At 47.7% G+C, this 17,494-nt stretch overlaps 1 protein-coding gene across 4 annotated transcripts in view; it reads left to right on the top strand.

Annotated features, from left to right (window-relative positions):
• The window catches only part of GALNT18 (polypeptide N-acetylgalactosaminyltransferase 18), a 391,174-nt gene that overhangs the window by 273,223 nt on the left and 100,457 nt on the right, over positions 1–17,494 (top strand). For all 4 annotated transcript variants that reach the window (XM_044929523.2, XM_044929525.2, XM_044929524.1 and 1 more), the window contains exon 7: positions 12,706–12,891. In XM_044929523.2, coding sequence (XP_044785458.1) covers positions 12,706–12,891 — 186 coding nt within the window. The remainder of the gene's footprint in view (positions 1–12,705; positions 12,892–17,494) is intronic.

Raw genomic sequence — 17,494 nt, 5'->3', positions numbered from 1 at the left:
ACACACAGCTTCTTCTAATGTCTACACCCAGGGTCTGCCAAACTTCGCCACCTATGCTGTCCCGGTGACACATGTGTCCTCTGTCACCTGGCCCCCATTGTGCTGGGAGGTGACAGAGTGTGTTATGCTTTCCTCCAGTGATTCTGATTGCCCTGCATTTCATAAAGGACCTCCTGACTTCTCCTCCTGGCTTATTCTTTGGGCCAGTGTTTTGGAGTTCATCTAGTATGGACTTTCAATTTGAATTTGGCTGGAACATGCTAAAGAGCCATTCATATGTGTTGGTGGGAGGTTGTTTCTGATTAGATTAAACTTCTGAGAGAGGAAAGAGCCACTGATTAAAGACATAAAAAAGGAAACACTTTAAATGAGTAGTAAGTGGCTCATCTTCATATAGCAAAGTATAAATTAAACATAGTCCAGGGATCAGCTTTGAATAGCAGCTGGATAGAGCGAGCTTTTCTGAATGCATCCACAAGGAGAAGGCGCTCACAGCAATTCGGGGGGGCTTAACCCACCAGAGAGGGCTCTGAGCACTCCCAAGTAAATGGAGGGGCTGAGTTACCTGATAAAAATGACTCTCACACTAGGGACGGGAAGGGTTTTATTTGGATTTCAGAAAATTATTCCCTGAGTCCCTGTGACATTCAAGCTCATTATTATTCTCTGACAGCATCGGTGATGGTAATGGGGCCAGAGATCTTAGTTCAAAACAAAAAGACGCGATTAGAATAGACAGCACACGTGTCAATGGGACCCTGATTTGGAACGTGGCTGACACTTCGGTCTCAGAGCTGGAACGCTTCTGTAGTGTTGGGTCTATAGAAATGCCTGGGCTGGAACTAGCTAGCCTCCCCAGCCTTCTCAGCTTCACACAGAGGAGCAGCCCCACCTAGACTGTGTCACCTGCCCAGGGCTGGAGGTGTGGCTGCAGCCCCACTTCCCCTGGCTCACGCTAGGCTCCGTGGAGCCGTCATGGGGCTGCTGCCTGTGGCTGTCAGAGGAACACTGAGCCATGCATGGTCTCCAGGCCCCTGGCTTTCGCTTTTCCAGCCTGCTGGGTTCTCCTTTGGTTTTCTCACAGCTTCTCTGGTTCTGAACTTGAACCAGACTCTCCCTATAGCCTGTTTTGTAGGAGTCCTAATGCCTACCTTCCCCCGACAGTTCCCTTTCTCCCCACTGAGAACTAAATCCCCTCTTTGTATCTTCAGCCCCTGGTGGGGACCTGCTCTGAATGGACTCATTATCTGGACTTGGAAATCTCTCCCCACACCTGGACCTTCTGCGGCAAAGTCTCACTTAATAGATTGAACCCCTGGTTATCCATGCTGCAGGGCCCAAGCCTCTCTGGTCACCTTGCCCCTCACACACTTGCAGCTTGTATGAACCAAGGAAATGATCACAGTCTGCAACAGCAGCCCCCAGGCCCCAAAGGCTGAACCCAGGACAAGTTTATTTCTCACTCACTCTCCCCCTAAAGGGTGCGAGGCGCTCCTGGCGGCTCCTGTTCAAGTGCTAACTGAGGGCTGAGGGTGCTTTTTTGTGTCTTCCCCATCTTTGAACTTCAAGGTCATTTCGACGAAAACATCCAGTGGACTGGGGGGAAAAGAGGCAGAAGTGTTCATGGGTTCCCTCACTGGACACTTAAATATCTGGGTCCGAAAGTGACAAGTGTAATTTCCTCTCGTTTCCTTGGCTCACATGATCCCTCCTGACTCAGGGGAGGCTGGGAGATGCAGAGGAGCACACAGGTTTCGTGAGCAGCAGGGTTCAGCCACATCCGTGGAGACCCCCTTCTCCCGGCTTCACTTCCCCAACGCCGGATAGAACCAGGCGTGTCTTCTTCCTTTTTTTTCCATTTGTCTTGAGTCCAATCAAGCCCGTTGTGTTTGAACAATAAGTAATCAGGGCTGTTGGCTGATAAGAGATTTGAGGTAACCATAAATAAATTCTCCTTGGTTAGAACCATTGAAATATATCTTATAATCTCAATGACTGCATGTTTATAAAGTGATCCTCCTGGAATTTCCTATAAGGAAATGAACTCTCATGGTCCCAGTCTTTATAGTCAGAGCACTAGGGTCCAAGGAAAAGCTGGAGCCCCTGTCTATGATGGGCTGGTTTGCTGAACTTGGCGCCATGGCGGCCCCTGGGTTTCCAATAGGTAAACAGCTATTTCAGCAAATCTCAATACCCTGCAAAACAGCCTTTTTACTTTTTCTTCGTAAAAAGCTTCCAGACATTGCAGCCCAGCTGGTCTCTTCCTGGATTCCTGCCAGATGAATCCTCCTGCTGCCTTCTGATAGTTATGAAAAATCCCTTTCAAACAGGGGAACTGCTTCAAGTGCTTCTTAGGGCTGACCCCAAATCAGACCCCTTCAGGGACACCGTCCAAGAAAAAGCATCATTTTTTTTTTTTTTTAATTCCGAGTAGCAATTCTGTCCAAAAGACTCTTTGGCAGTGTTTTATTGTAAAAACAGGGCTTGGGAAACTGGATCCCCAGGGAGTGTTTTTCTGATGGAAGAATAAGCATTGCCGGACTTTAAAAATGTTTCCTTACACTTGAAAATAATGAAATATCTGCCCTTGGAAACCTGGGAGGCACCAAGGAAAGCACACAGGGGATGACTGAGAACTAAGGCTCGGCCCTCAGGCCTTTGTCCATGCAGTCTATCAAGCACCTGTCATGCACCAGGCCCTGTTTCAGCTCTAAGGCCCTTCTCTCGCAGGGCAGTGCTTCAGGCTCCATCTCACTGGTGCTCAGGGAACTGCAAATTAAAACCACAGTGACAGTGAGTTTCACACCCATCTCTGGACAATGCCAAATGTTGGCAAGATTGTGAAGCAGCAGGAGTGCTCACTTGTGCTGGGGGTGGAGCACAGGACTCTCACTGTGGAAGAGGTTCACTCTCCTTAGGAGAGCTGAATGTGCATCATAACCTGTGCCTCAGAAGTCGCACCGTGGTGTAGATACATGGAGCGGTGCCCTCTCTTGGGTGTCAAGAGACATGTATACATTCCAAGGAGCACTATTCATAATCCAGGAAATAACCAGACCGGGAACCACCAGGAGCATGTGTAAATAAATGCCTGTATATTTATACAATGGAACACGATAGTGATGAAAATAAATGAGGCAAGAAGCAAGTGGCTGAATGCAGACAATATGCTTCCATTTATGTAGCCTTTAAAACCAGGTAAAACTAAAGTAGTTGAGCTTGATGGCAAGGACACTATTAACAAGATTCAGGATGGGGGTTACCTTGGGGGTAGGGAGGAACACACAAAGATGTTGCTGCCAGTGCACTCTGTCTTATGCTGATGGTACATAGGCAGTTCTCCCTTGTGTTATGTCTTTACATGTACATATACATTGTGTACACACACACACACACACACACACAAACACAGAGCTAGAGGGAGTACAGGGAACATGGGAATGCAGAGCAGAGGCATTTAATAAACATAGGGCAGCTGGGAAAATAGGTAGGAATTCAGTTCAGTTCAGTTCAGTCGCTCAGTCATGTCCGACTCTTTGCAACCCCATGAATCGCAGCACGCCAGGCCTCCCTGACCATCACCAACTCCCGGAGTTCACTCAAATTCAAGTCCATCGAGTTGGTGATGCCATCCAGCCATCTCATCCTCTGTCGTCCCCTTCTCCTCCTGCCCCCAATCCCTCCCACCATCAGAGTCTGTTCCAATGAGCCAACTCTTCGCATGAGGTGGCCAAAGTACTAGACTTTCAGCTTTAGCATAATTCCTTCCAAAGAACACCCAGGGCTGATCTCCTTTAGAATGGACTGGTTGGATCTCCTTGCAGTCCAAGGGACTCTCAAGAGTCTTCTCCAACACCACAGTTCAAAAGCATCAATTCTTCAGTGCTCAGCTTTCTTCATAGTCCAACTCTCACATCCATACATGACCACTGGAAAAACCATAGACTTGACTAGATGGACCTTTGTTGGCAAAGTAATGTCTCTGCTTTTTAATATGCTATCTAGGTTGGCCATAACTTTCCTTCCAAGGAGTAAGCGTCTTTTAATTTCATGGCTGCAATCACCATCTGCAGTGATTTTGGAGCCCAAAAAAATAGTCTGACACTGTTTCCAGTGTTTCCCCATCTATTTCCCATGAAGTGATGGGACCAGATGCCATGATCTTCATTTTCTGAATGTTGAGCTTTAAGCCAACTTTTTCACTCTCCTCTTTCACTTTCATCAAGAGGCTTTTTAATTCCTCTTCACTTTCTGCCATAAGGGTGGTGTCATCTGCATATCTGAGGTTATTGATATTTCTCCCAGCAATCTTGAATCCAGCTTGTGCTTCTTCCAGCCCAGTGTTTCTTATGATGTACTCTGCATATAAATAAGCAGGGTGACAATATACAGCCTTGACGTACTCCTTTTCCTATTTGGAACCAGTCTGTTGTTCCATGTCCAGTTCTAACTGTTGCTTCCTGACCTGCATACAAATTTCTCAAGAGGCAGGTCAGGTGGTCTGGTATTCCCATCTCTTTCAGAATTTTCCACATTTTATTGTGATCCACACAGTCAAAGGCTTTGGCATAGTCAATAAAGCAGAAATAGATGTTTTTCTGGAACTCTCTTGCTTTTTCCATGATCCAGCAGATGTTAGCAATTTGATCTCTGGTTCCTCTGCCTTTTCTAAAACCAGCTTGAACATCTGGGAGTTCATGGTTCACATATTGCTGAAGCCTGGCTTGGAGGATTTTGAACATTACTTTACTAGCGTGTGAGATGAGTGCAATTGTGCAGTAGTCTGAGCATTCTTTGGCATTGCCTTTCTTTGGGATTGGAATGAAAACTGACCTTTTCCAGTCCTGTGGCCACTGCTGAGTTTTCCAAATTTGCTGGCATATTGAATGCAGCACTTTCACAGCATCATCTTTTAGGATTTGAAATAACTCAACTGGAATTCCATCACCTCCACTAGCTTTGTTTGTAGTGATGCTTTCTAAGGCCCACTTGACTTCACATTCCAGGATGTCTGGCTCTAGGTGAGTGATCACACCATCGTGATTATCTTGGTCGTGAAGATCTTTTTTGTACAGTTCTTCTGTGTATTCTTGCCAGCTCTTCTTAATAGCTTCTGCTTCTGTTAGGTCCATACCATTTCTGTCCTTTACTGAGCCCATCTTTGCATGAAATGTTCCCTTGGTATCTCTAATTTTCTTGAAGAGGTCTCTATTCTTTCCCATTCTGTTGTTTTCCTCTATTTCTTTGCATTGATCGCTCAGGAAGGCTTTCTTATCTCTTCTTGCTATTCTTTGGAACTCTGCATTCAGATGCTTTATCTTTCCTTTTCTCCTTTGCTTTTTGCTTCTCTTCTTTTCACAGCTATTTGTAAGGCCTCCCCAGACAGCCATTTTGGAATTAGCCAGGCAAATAAATATAAATGTGACGGGGGAAGAGGCTGACCACCACTGGCTTTTGTCTTAGCTTTGCCCAGGTTTGACCTCTCTTTCCTTCTCAATCCCATGCAGGGCTGTGAATAGAGTAAAACACCTGCCATGTCTAAGGTGAAAATTGAAGGATGTCTTAAGAATACCCAGCCCTTGTCAGTGTCTTTGTTTGCCTGCCTTTCTGACCCTACAACCACTCTGCAAACACGTGTCTGGTCTCCTGCCAGCCATTCTCAGGCCTCAGCCTCCATCCTCCTCATCTTGTTCCCCTAGCCTGCCTGGTTTGGCTTTCAGCTCTTGTCTCAGCATTTCACATCCAAGTTAGGCAAGACAGCTACACATAAAAAGGTAATTAACAACATGAGCCAAGAAATAAGGACCACATGAGTGGAGCAAATCATGAGTTCCAGGAGTTAGGAGGAACAGGGCCAGGCTGGTTTTGGATGGACGCAGAGTAGGAAGGAGGGTTTCTGGGCTAAGGAAACAGTGGGAACATTTTGCCCAGAGAGAGTAGCTCATTAAAAGCCATAAGGAGATAAAAGCTGGACAGGATTTGGGATCTTATCCTGTGAAACATGATTATGAAGTACAAGACTAAGGTGCCACCACCCTCAATCCCTTACTTATGGTTGCTGCTGCTGCTAAGTCGCTTTAGTCGTGTCCGACTCTGTGCGACCCCATAGATGGCAGCCCACCAGGCTCCCCCGTCCCTGGGATTCTCCAGGCAAGAACACTGGAGGGGGTTGCCATGTCCTTCTCCAATGCATGAAAGTGAAAAGTGAAAGTAAAATCGCTCAGTCATGTCTGACTCTTAGCGACCCCATGGACTGCAGCCCACCAGGCTCCTCCGTCCATGGGATTTTCCAGGCAAGAGTACTGGAGTGGGGTGCCATTGCCTTCTCCTCCTACGAACCTACTAGATGGCTATCTTTGCTAGTGGGAGCTTTTCATTTATGATCTCTTTTAAACCTGCCAGTTGCCCCAATAAGAAGGCACCTGACATCCAAGGACAGGTCCTAGTTGAAGGCTAATGTGTGACAGAGGCAGGATCCACACTCTCTCCGCCAGCCCCCAAGACCTACATGCTTTCTTGCAGTTCCCAAGTGGATGCACCAAGTTTTTCTGAAACAATCGCAAAATTAGGGCTCCCTGGGAAGAGCTGGTGGTGAGCAGGACCCACGCTTCTATTTACAACAGTTCAGGTTCTCAGTCACGGTCACATCTAGGGGCAGCCTGGCAGCTCCTCCGTGGGCATCTATGAGCATTGGCGAGGTCAGGGGCTTTCCCTACACTGAGTTCATGACTCTGTAAGACAAAACCGCCTGCGATCTCCCAGACTCATTTGATAACTTCCCAGGTTTTACGATGGTAATTTAAGCTGTGCAGCCAAAGTAACTCTCCTCCGTTGCAGCAGCCTGCACTTAAATGTCAGAGCTTTGCTGAAAAACCACTTGGGTTTGAAGGCAGTCATTGTGTTCAGTAAAATCTGGCACATTTTATGTTTATGGCCTTTATTAGAGGAGCCAGCTGAGCGAGTTAAACCGCCTCTCTGTATGGTTAGTGCAAGCCCAGGGCTCTGGGATTGCTGGAACCACTCATTCAAATCACAGTTATTGAACATGTACTAAGTGCTCGGCGCTGGCATATACAACATGCTTCTTGTCTTCCTGGAGCTTATCCTTTATGGAGGCGGAGGGCAGACATTGAAAGAATAAACGCATAAATAGAAGTATTATGAATAAGCATCATTAAGAAAAAAGAGTGGAGTGCAAAAGTACTCCCAGGGATCTAATTTCGACTGGGTGGGTGAAAGAAGGTGATATTTGAACTGGGTAACAAGTGAGGAAGTTTTTCCAGAAAGATGCAATAGTGGGTACAAAGGCACAGAGAGAGGAAAGAACTTGGTGTGGTCAAGAAACATGCCCAGTGCCCATCCAGAGGCCACGAGGTCCAGCCTCAGACTCCGTTCCACTGGGCATCCTGGTGCCCATAAGACTAGCATACACCTCACTTCTTATAACGAACTGGGTCACAAGCACACAAGGCAAATGCTCGGTTCTGCCTTGGTAGCTGCTTCCTATGCCCAGTGACCTCATCTGCCTTTTTGATTCGTGACCCTTGGTCTTTGTTCCTCAGTCACAGCTCTGATACCCAACCCTGCCCTTCCTCCTCCTGGCATCTCTACCCCCTAGAACTTGCGATACTGAGCCATCATTTTGCCCCTTTGTCCTCCCTCCAGTGGCCCCACTTCTCTAGCACAATGCCTCCTGTCTATCACCTCCCACAACATGCCACAACATGCCAGCTATGACCAGTGTCCCAGGCCTGGCACCCTTTTACTTCCTCATCCCCTCTTCCTCCCAAGCCTCCATGGATGCTTCAGGGCATCATCTTTCATGAAACCCAAATGCCAGTGGTTTTCTTCCCTATCCTTTGTCTGCAATCCGTGAGAGGGTCTCTGAGATCAGCTGTGGGGCAGACTTCTGAGGTTCTCTCTGGGTCAAGCCATGGGTCAGTGGAGTCACTCCTCATGTGAGGACCGTGGAGTACAGGCTTTCTCTTGTTTATTTCAGGGTCATTGTGCAGGGTCCAGAAGTGGAGGGGCAAACATGCAAAATACACTCTTCTGCTCCAACCAGAAGCTTCCAGGAACCCAAAGGCAATACACAAGGCAGATGGTCTCCATAGATGAGTTTCTTTTCACAGAAGAGAAGAGGGTGGAGGTGTTCTAGGTGAACAGGTGCCCCCAGTCCCTGGAGAGGAGCCTCTCCCTGCTGGGTCAGGCACTCTGGAGGCTAACACGTCTGTTGTCTATTGGGCTTCACCAGATACGTAACTCCTCTGCAATCACTTGTCTCCTGAATATGGCTGTACAGAAGTCAATAGCAACCATAATGGTTATTATAAAATGCCTAAAAATACCAAGTGCAGACTAAGGGCTTAGCAATATTCCCTGCATTATGGCGGGGGCTTCCAGAGCCCACAGCCCAGTGCAGCGGTCACTGCTTTGCACGTTTCCTAGACCTGAGGTGAAGCACCCCAGAGTTGCCACTCAGCCAGGACATGACAGGACCAGAATAGACCCAGATATCCTGCCCCCGCCTCAACTACCATGCATGCAGAGCTCACATGGAGGCAGGCTCAAGGTTAAATACGTATCTGCACTCCATCCCCTTCTTCTCTGGGGTGAAATTGAGGCTTTGGAGGAGAAATATCCTGCCAAAGGTGACAGCAGCAGGTGGCAGAGAAAAATGCTTGAATCCAATTCTCTCTGGCTTCAAAGCTGTGCTTTTAAACACTACATGCTACCCCGACCCGGCCCAGCCACCCCACCTCTGCTGGAAACCCATGATCTGTTCTAGGCACCGTTTAGTACCTGTCTAAAGAAGAATCAGGTGAAGAGCTTACAGAACAGTTTGAAAGAGGGAAGGAGATAGTCAAACAAGCAAATACAAGACTGTCATGATCGGGAAAGATAGGGCTGGGGCCACAGAACATGAGAGGTTAACCTGGTTGAAGGGGATACAGAACTGTGACGCTGAAGTGACACCCTGAGAATGTTACATGAAGTGGGGTTGGGGGGGTATGTGATGGCATGTGCAGAAGTCCATAGGCGAGAGGAGCCCCGGCGTGCTGGAGGAAACAGAGGAAAGTCAGCGTGGCTCCAGCATGGACTGTGTCAGGAAGCAAGCATGAGGCTGGAGGGACGGGCAGGGGCCAGGCCCCAGGAGCTTCAGAGGCTGTACTGGGAAGGGTGCGGTGCCGGCAGGACATGATCCAGGGTACACCTTCAAAACAAATGTTATACATTAATGCATATATATGGAATCCAGAAAAATGGTATTGATGAACCTGTTTGCAGGGTAGGAATAGAGACACAGATGTAGAGAACAGACTTGTGGTCAGTGGGGGAAGGAGAGCGTGGGACAAATTGAGAGCGTAGCTTTGAAACATATATACTACCATATGTAAAATAGATAGTTTGTGGGAAGTTGCGTGTAACACAGGGAGTTCAACCCAGTTCTCTAGGACAACCTAGAGGGGTAAGGTCGGGTGGGGGTTGGGAGGAAGGATCCAGAGGGAGGGGACATATGTGTACTTATGGCTGATCCACATTGTTGCAGGACAGAAACCAATACAACACTGTGAAACAATTATCCTCCAATTTAAAATAAAATAAAATCATTCTGGCTGCTGGGTGGAGACGAGACTGGAGGAGGAAGGCAGGAGGGAGGGCAGTTGTTTGAAGGCTGTTGCAGTGTCCAGATGGGACACGGCAGTGGTCTGGATGAGGGCGTGGCTGCGGGATGGGGAAAGGGGTGTGGCTTCAAGAGCTCAGCAGAGTCCACACTGCTCCTTTCACTGAGCAGCCAAAGGCACAATGGGAGGTGCTGCAGCCACCCTTCTGATTAGAACCATGGCACATGTGCCCACTCTAAGGTGAAATGGTGACCAACTCTTTGAGAAACTGGTCTTGGAATAAAAGAGCTTTGTTACAAATCATGTTCTGTGTTGCTTAAATATGTCAATTAGTAGCCTCCATTCTGGTTGCACAAAGAATAATTACACTGACTCCGTGTTGTCAGTAACATAGTCACGGTATTTACAAGGCTTTTCTTGAAAAATCTGAGCAACCTGTGAATTGGAAATCAGCACAGTCCCAGAATGTAGAGGTCATAGACACAAAGATGCACAGCCTGGGGCCTTCCATGGCTCCTTCTTCTGATCCTCAGAACCACCCCTGGGTGTGGAAACTTCCTTCAAATCTTGCTCACCCTAGGGGAAGCACTAGCTCTTCCTTGAGCTTTAGTCAAGTTCAGATACATCCTTCTGTTTTCCATAACAGCTGTGTGGTCTTGGGCAAGGGACAGCCTTGGTCTCAGTTTCCTCATTTGGCATTGGAGACAATAACCACTGGGCTTCCAGCGGCACTACCACTAGGTGGCGCTAGTGGTAAAGAACCCTCCTGTCAGTGCAGGAGACGTAAGAGACAGGTTTGATCCCTAGGTGGGGAAGATCCCCTAGACGACCCACTCCAGTATTCTTGCCTGGAGAATCTCATGGACAGAGGAGCCAGGCAGGCTACAGTCCATAGAGTTGCAAAGAGTCAGACATGACTGAATCGACCTAGCATGCACGCATGCACAATAACCACTACCTCACAGTATCTTATTCTGAAGATTCGGCCATATATCACTTGTACAATAGTAGCTGAGGCTGATCAAGTGCTAATTATGTGCTAGGCATCTTTCTAAGCACTTTGCATATTAGCCCTTTAATCTTCTCAGCAGCCTCATGAGATGGGAATATTAGGATCCCCATTGGAGATGAGGAAACTGAGACACACTGAGATCAAGTGAATAACTCACAGTCACACAGCTAGTATGAACGAGAGCCCATATTTCAATCCAAGTAGTCTGAGTTCAAACCCTTTGCTCATAACCGCCATGCTACACAGTCCAGGGCTGGCACACAGGGGATGCTCAGTGGAGATGTTTGTTTCCTTTCCATTGGCCCTAAAGTGAAAGTGAATGTTGCCCAGTGGTGTCCGATTCTTTGCAACACCACGGACTGTACAGTCCATGGAACTCTCCAGGCCAGAATACTGGAGTGGGTAGCCTTTCCCTTCTCCAGGGGATCTTCCCAACCCAGGGATCAAGTCCAGGTCATTGCAGGCAGATTCTTTTAACAGCTGAGCCACAGGGGAAGCCCATTGGCCCTAAATGGTATACTAAATGCAAGAGAAGCTCATAAAGTGGTAAGTCAGTCCCTTGCTTTCCAACTCTAGCAACCTACAGGGACCAGTTAGTGTGAAAAAGCCTGGTGAAAGAGAAGGCAGTCTCTTCCTAAGCAACACAGGGGGAAATTAAGCTATACTTGAAACTGACCTAGCCTTAGAGGAAGACCTGTGGGTGTTGATGGGTGCATGTTACAGGAGTGAATATCATCTGCCAAATTGCTCAACTGACAATACCTGACAAATGACCACTGCTGTCCACCAGGAGATCTTGATTACTTTTCTCTGAAGTCTTACTTATCAGTTCTGATCAGGTATTTCAGGTCCATCCCACTTTATTAAGCATTAATCATTTATTGATCGATTGTCTGGTTATATACACCAATCATTTAAATATTTATTCAAAAAGTACTTACCAAACACCTATATGTACCAGGCTGTGTGTTCAGTGCTAGAGAAGAGAAATGAATGAGATACTCTGCCCTCTAGGAACAGAGTAGCAGGTAAGTTGTGGTGTCAAGAGCTTTGAGGGCGAGAGGAGGGAGCCATCGGCTATGCCCCAAGAACTGAGCAAAGACCCCACGACAGTGTGGCCAAGATCTTGAGCGATGATAATTTTTTTTCAGCTGGAGAAGAGTAGGGCGGGCATCCCAAAATAGCAAATAGGGTGAGTAAAGGCCTAAAGGCACAAAAGGACATGCATGTTCCAGAATGCTAGACATCCAGAGTGGCTGGGATGATTGTGGCAAGGGCTCCAAGACACTGTCCCTCAACACTCAGGTTGCAAGGTCAGTTTTCTTTATTTTTCAAAATGGAATTGCATCCAGTTGAAGCTGCTGCTGCTAAGTCACTTCAGTCATGTCTGACTCTGTGTGACCCCATAGATGGCAGCCCACCAGGCTCCTCCTCCATCCATGGGATTTTCTAGGCAAGAGTACTGGAGTGGGTTACCATTGCCTTCTCCGCCAGTTGAAGCTCCTACTCACCAAAATCAGGGAGAAATTTCATATCATTCCTTCCTTTGAACCTCCCCCTTCCTTGGGTTCCATCAGAACTCAGGGCCCAGGAAGGATGGAGCAGGAGCAGGGCGCTGGCTCTCCCTGTGGAGATTGCTCGTCCTTGTCCAGGCTTCTTGTAATGTGACGTCTCTCCTGGAGGTTCTGCTGGTCCCTCCATGTCAAGCACTGCTGCAGAGACCATTACCAAGGATTTTGTTAACTTGGGGCAAGGAGAACTCAGATCACTGGTCACAGAATGTCTGGTGTCTTCCTTGGGGGAAGGAAGGTGGAAAGACTGGAGAGGAAGGGTGCATTAACTCTTTGCTGGTAACCACAGCAAACGGAAACAAGACACGAATGAATGACTCAATAACCTTCCAGTTCTAGGAGTAGAATTAAGGTACGGCGTGCTCCCTTTGCAGGCAGGAGAGTAAGGTGAGGAGAGCTGAATGGATCCAAGGTCCTGTTCATTGTCACCCGTGGTCTGGGTTCAAGGCTCAGAGTCAAGTCTGGGCACTGATGAGTGGCTCCATGTCTTCCGCAGGTATGGCAGTGTGGTGGGAGCGTGGAGGTCCTGCCCTGCTCGCGGATTGCCCACATCGAGCGAGCCCACAAGCCCTACACCGAGGACCTCACCGCCCATGTCCGCAGGAACGCCCTCAGGGTGGCTGAAGTCTGGATGGACGAATTTAAAAGCCATGTGTACATGGCGTGGAACATACCCCAAGAGGTAGGAAGCCACTGCGGGGATGGCTTTCTTGAGGGTTGATGGGGAACAAACAAACAAAGCAAATGTACAACTAAACTCTTCTTCCCAGGAGACAGCCAGAGTCTTATTTGCCAAGCTGAGTGAACTCTCAGTCCTAAGATACTGCATAATGCAGAAAAGGGTCTGACTGTAGGGTGCTATGGGGTGCTAAGGTGTGTCTTACCCACCCCATCTCTGGTCACCTCCTCCTTGAAAGTGGGCTCCTTTCCCTCCAGACCACAATGTTCTCATTCTATCTGAGAAAGTTGAACCAGGTGGCTCCAAGTTTCCAACATGCTCCCAGGTCCTCAGCTTCTCTGACAATGGATATTTCATGGTCCCAGATTACAAATATCCCAGAAATTGCCAAAATTCACCAAATGCATCTAATATCCCTGTAGACTGAATGCAAGCTTCTCCGTCGAACCTTTGACCAAACCAATAAGCAATGTCCTTATACCTTTGGGATTTCTTGAACCACATGTGTGGGGCACTCCCACAGGGACCCTCAGGAGAAGGGACCTGTTATGGGCATTTTTTAGGCTGCTTGTTACCTTCAGAGAACCTCATCATTGTCTGCTACTGTCCTCTAGCCCTCTTATTGTTTAAACACTAAGCTGTGTTCAACTCTCTGTGACTCCTTGGACTGTAGACTGCCAGGCTTCTCTGTCCATGGGATTTCCCAGGCAAGAATACCAGAGTAAGTTACCATTTCCTTCTCCAGGGTATCTTCCTGACCCAGGGATCAAACCCACATCTCCTCATTGGCAGGCAGATGCTTTACCACTGAGCCACCTGGGAAGCCCCCTAGCCCTCTAGTCACCCATATTTAAGAAGTGCGAGAGACTATTTACAGTAGCTAGAACACGTGGGACTTCCCAGGTGGTGCTAGTGGTAAAGAACCCACCTGCCAATGCAGGAGATACAAAGAGACATGGGTCCCTGGTCAGGAAGATCCCCTGGAGGAGGAAATGGCAACCCACTCCAGTATTCTTGCCTGGAAAATCCCATGGACAGAGAAGCCTGGAGAGATACAGTCCATGGGGTCGCAAAGAGTCAGACACTACTAAAGTGACTTAGCACAGAACAGGAAGCAACCTAGATGTCCATCGACAGATGAGTGGATAAATAAATTGTGGAACATATAAACAATGGAATATTACTCAGCCATAAAAAGAAACGTATTTGAGTCCGTTCTAATGAGGTGGATGAACCTAGAGCCTATTATACAGAGTGAAGTAAGTCAGAGAAAGATAAATATTGTATACTAACACATATATATGGAATCTAGAAAGATGGTACTGAAGAGTTTATTTGCAGGGCAGCAATGGAGAAAGAGACATAGAGAGGAGACTTATGGACATGTGGGGAGGAGAGGAGAGGAGAGGGTGAAATGTATGGACAGAGTAACATGGAAACTTACATTACCATATGTAAAATAGATAGCCAGTGGGAATTTGCTGTATGTCTCAGGGAACTCAAACAGGGGCTCTGTATCAACCTAGAGGGGTATGATGGGGAGGGAGATGGGGGGAGGTTCAAGAGGGAGGGGACATATGTATACCTATGGCTGATTCATGTTCAGGTTTGACAGAAAACAACAAAATTCTGTAAACCAATTATCCTTCAATTAAAAAATAATTTTTTAAAAAAGTGCAAGAGAGGAAGCAGTGTACCTCTGGTAGCTTTGTTCAGCCTTGCTGTGTGTCATATGGAAATGACCTTGGACAGCTGGGTTAGGCGAACCCAACAGATGCCAGCCACGGGATCCCCACCTGCCTGCCAGCCAGTCTGCCTGAAGGTCATTGCTTAGGTTGCGTTTTATGTGACGTGGAGCTGTTGACTGCATGACCTCCTGCTTTGCTCCCAAGGCCATGGCTTCTCCTCGAGAGTCCTTTGGAAAGCCTCTGCTCTCTCTTCCTGACAGGAGAGTGGTTGATCTTTGCTTAAAGTTTCCATGTGAAGGCCTTGTTTCCTGATGTCTCCACCAAGCTAATATTTTACTCAGGCTGAGGGATTGAGAAAGTAGGCTGGGCGGGATCTTTCAAGCAGCCCCCTGAGGACCACCACCAGGGGGAGGGGTCTTGGGTTGGCTGCACCTTTGTACAATCAGCTAGACTTCCGCAGTCGGGAGAAAGAATGAGGAACCCCAGCAGCACCAGCGGGAGTCCAACCTCGATGAACCAGGCCCGAACGCAGCTCTGACAGTGGGAGTGTTTCTAGGGAAACGGTGGTGCGTTCTGGACCCATCTGTGGCTGTGGGCGTTGGATCACAGCACTCTGGGCAGGATGCTGAGCCCCGCTGTGGGAGTCCTCTGAGAGCAAAATGTTGAGCACCCTTGGAAATTCCCCAGGAGCTCACCAGCAAAGCAGTGTGATTCCCCGGGTTCTGTAAAGGACTGAGGTCTGCCATGCCCTTGTCCCCCTTCTCTCTGTACCGTAAAGCTGCAAACTTTGTAGCCTTCTCCACCACACCCCCCGCCATTGCCCCTGACAGATGAAATAGCAAATACGAAGAGTGGTGGAGAATTGAGTGTACTTTGAGTAAAAGTAATTGGAAAATGATGAAACTCAGTGTCTGCTGGTGACTCCTAGAGGAGTTCAGACCAAGTCAAGTGGGTGGGGGCTGGGGGGGTGGTAAGACAAGGACAGTTGAGAGGTGGAAATGTCCAGGATAAAGCCTTTAGGAGGAGAAGGAAGAGGTCAGTGTGTTTCCTCTTGACCCCCTGTTCACTACTATGTCCAAACTCCCCCTTCTGCCTCTCTCAGGCTTGTGGAAAGAGCCACTCTGCACCTCCCATTCACTTCTGAAGTTACATATCAATACTGAAGCTGCTTTTGACAGAGTTATCATGGGTTATCAGAGTTATCACCTGCTTAATTTAATGAATATTTTAAAGTCTTCAACTTACAGGATCCCACCTTTTCCTTGAAACTCTTCACTCCCTTGGCTCCATGATTCCACACCCTAGACCGTCCTCATCTCTCTTACTGCTCCTAACTCCTTGTAGGCAACTCTTACTTCCAGGGAATGTTTAAGTGCTCCCCAGGGATCCATCCTTGGGCGTCTGCTCTTGTGATATACCTCTGCAGGGAAATCCCAGTGACTCTTGGGTTCTGCACTGCCTACATAGAGAGGACCTTAGCCTGACTCCTGCCTTTAGCTTCAGACTTTACTTGCACATCTTCCCCTGGGTGTTCCCACAGGCACTTCAGTCTGAATCTGACCAAAACTGAGTATATCTTTCTTCCCCAAATCTGTTTCTGTTCTTATCCTCTATCTAAATGCATGATGCCCCCATCTGCCTAGACTTGTGAGCTTATTCCTAAGAGTCATTCTTTAATCATCTTCCATTCCCAGCCCATAATTGAGCCCACCTTTCCATTCCTCTCACTTCTGAGTTCAGGCCTTGCCTCTTCCTCTGTAAGAGCCTCTGGCTGGTTTCCCTGACTCAAGTCTTACCCCTTAAATCTATCCTTCCCACTACCCAAAGTCATCTTTTTAAACTCACAATGACCATGTCACTGTCCTACTTGAAATCTTTAAACGACTCTCCATGTGCACAGGATCAGGCATAGAGAACAGCATTGGACATGGATCTACACATTCTTCTCCAACAACCTCCCCGGTCCCACCACCCACCACCCTGAGTTTGGAGGCTCTGCAGATGGCATGGACTAGGGGAACTTCCCTGAGTGCTGCCCATGTCAGGCTGTTTCTTATCTCTCTGTGGTGGCCCATTTTGTCCTCTCTGCTTGCAATTCCTCTCAAAACTTCTTCCCCAGCCTCCACCCTTACCACTTCTCCTCTGTCTTTTTAGACTCAGCTCTGCTGACATCTTCTCTAGAAGCCAGTCCCATCTGGGAAGAATGCCCTTTTCTCCTGCGTGTCTCTGTCATTGCATCATTACCCTGCAAGAGAATGTTCTGTTGTCTGAAAAATCTTTTTCTCATTAGATCAATGGCTCTTAAATCTGGCTGAACTTTAAAATCATTTGGGCTCCACCCCAGAGATTATGATTTAATTGGTTCGGAAGGGAACTAAGGATTTTTTTTTTTTTTTTTGAAAGCTCTTTGGGGATTTTAATGTTCAGCCAGGGCTGCAAATCACTGCTCTAGACCATGGGTTCCCTGAGGACAGACTGTGATATTCTTATTTGTGTCACCAGATCTAGCCCAAGGTGAGGTGCATGGTCAGGGCTCAGTAACACCTCACTAACATTTATTAACAAATGAATCTGCTGGCCATGTGTGTGATCCCATTCTCCTTTGATCAATGACTCCCCAAAACAGATATACTGACCAATTGCATCAGAGTCACTTGGAAACCTTTTAAAAATGTTGATTCTGTGTGTCATCCTCAGAGATTTTGATGAGGAGGTGTGTAGTGGTGCCAGAACCTATGAAAAGCTCTCTAGGTGCTGGTTTGGGGAAGCCAGATTTGGGCAACCTCGTTTACCTGCTCATCTTTCCCAGCTCACCCATAGCATCACCTACTCCAGGAAGCCTTCTTTGACTGCTCTCCTCCCCTTCTGCATCATCCTGGCGGTCCCACACCATGGGATGGACTAAGGGCCTCTTTTCT

Source organism: Bubalus bubalis, chromosome 16 (assembly GCF_019923935.1).
Source record: "Bubalus bubalis isolate 160015118507 breed Murrah chromosome 16, NDDB_SH_1, whole genome shotgun sequence".
Taxonomy (NCBI): domain Eukaryota; kingdom Metazoa; phylum Chordata; class Mammalia; order Artiodactyla; family Bovidae; genus Bubalus; species Bubalus bubalis.
This window is presented reverse-complemented; position numbering and strand designations above follow the sequence as displayed.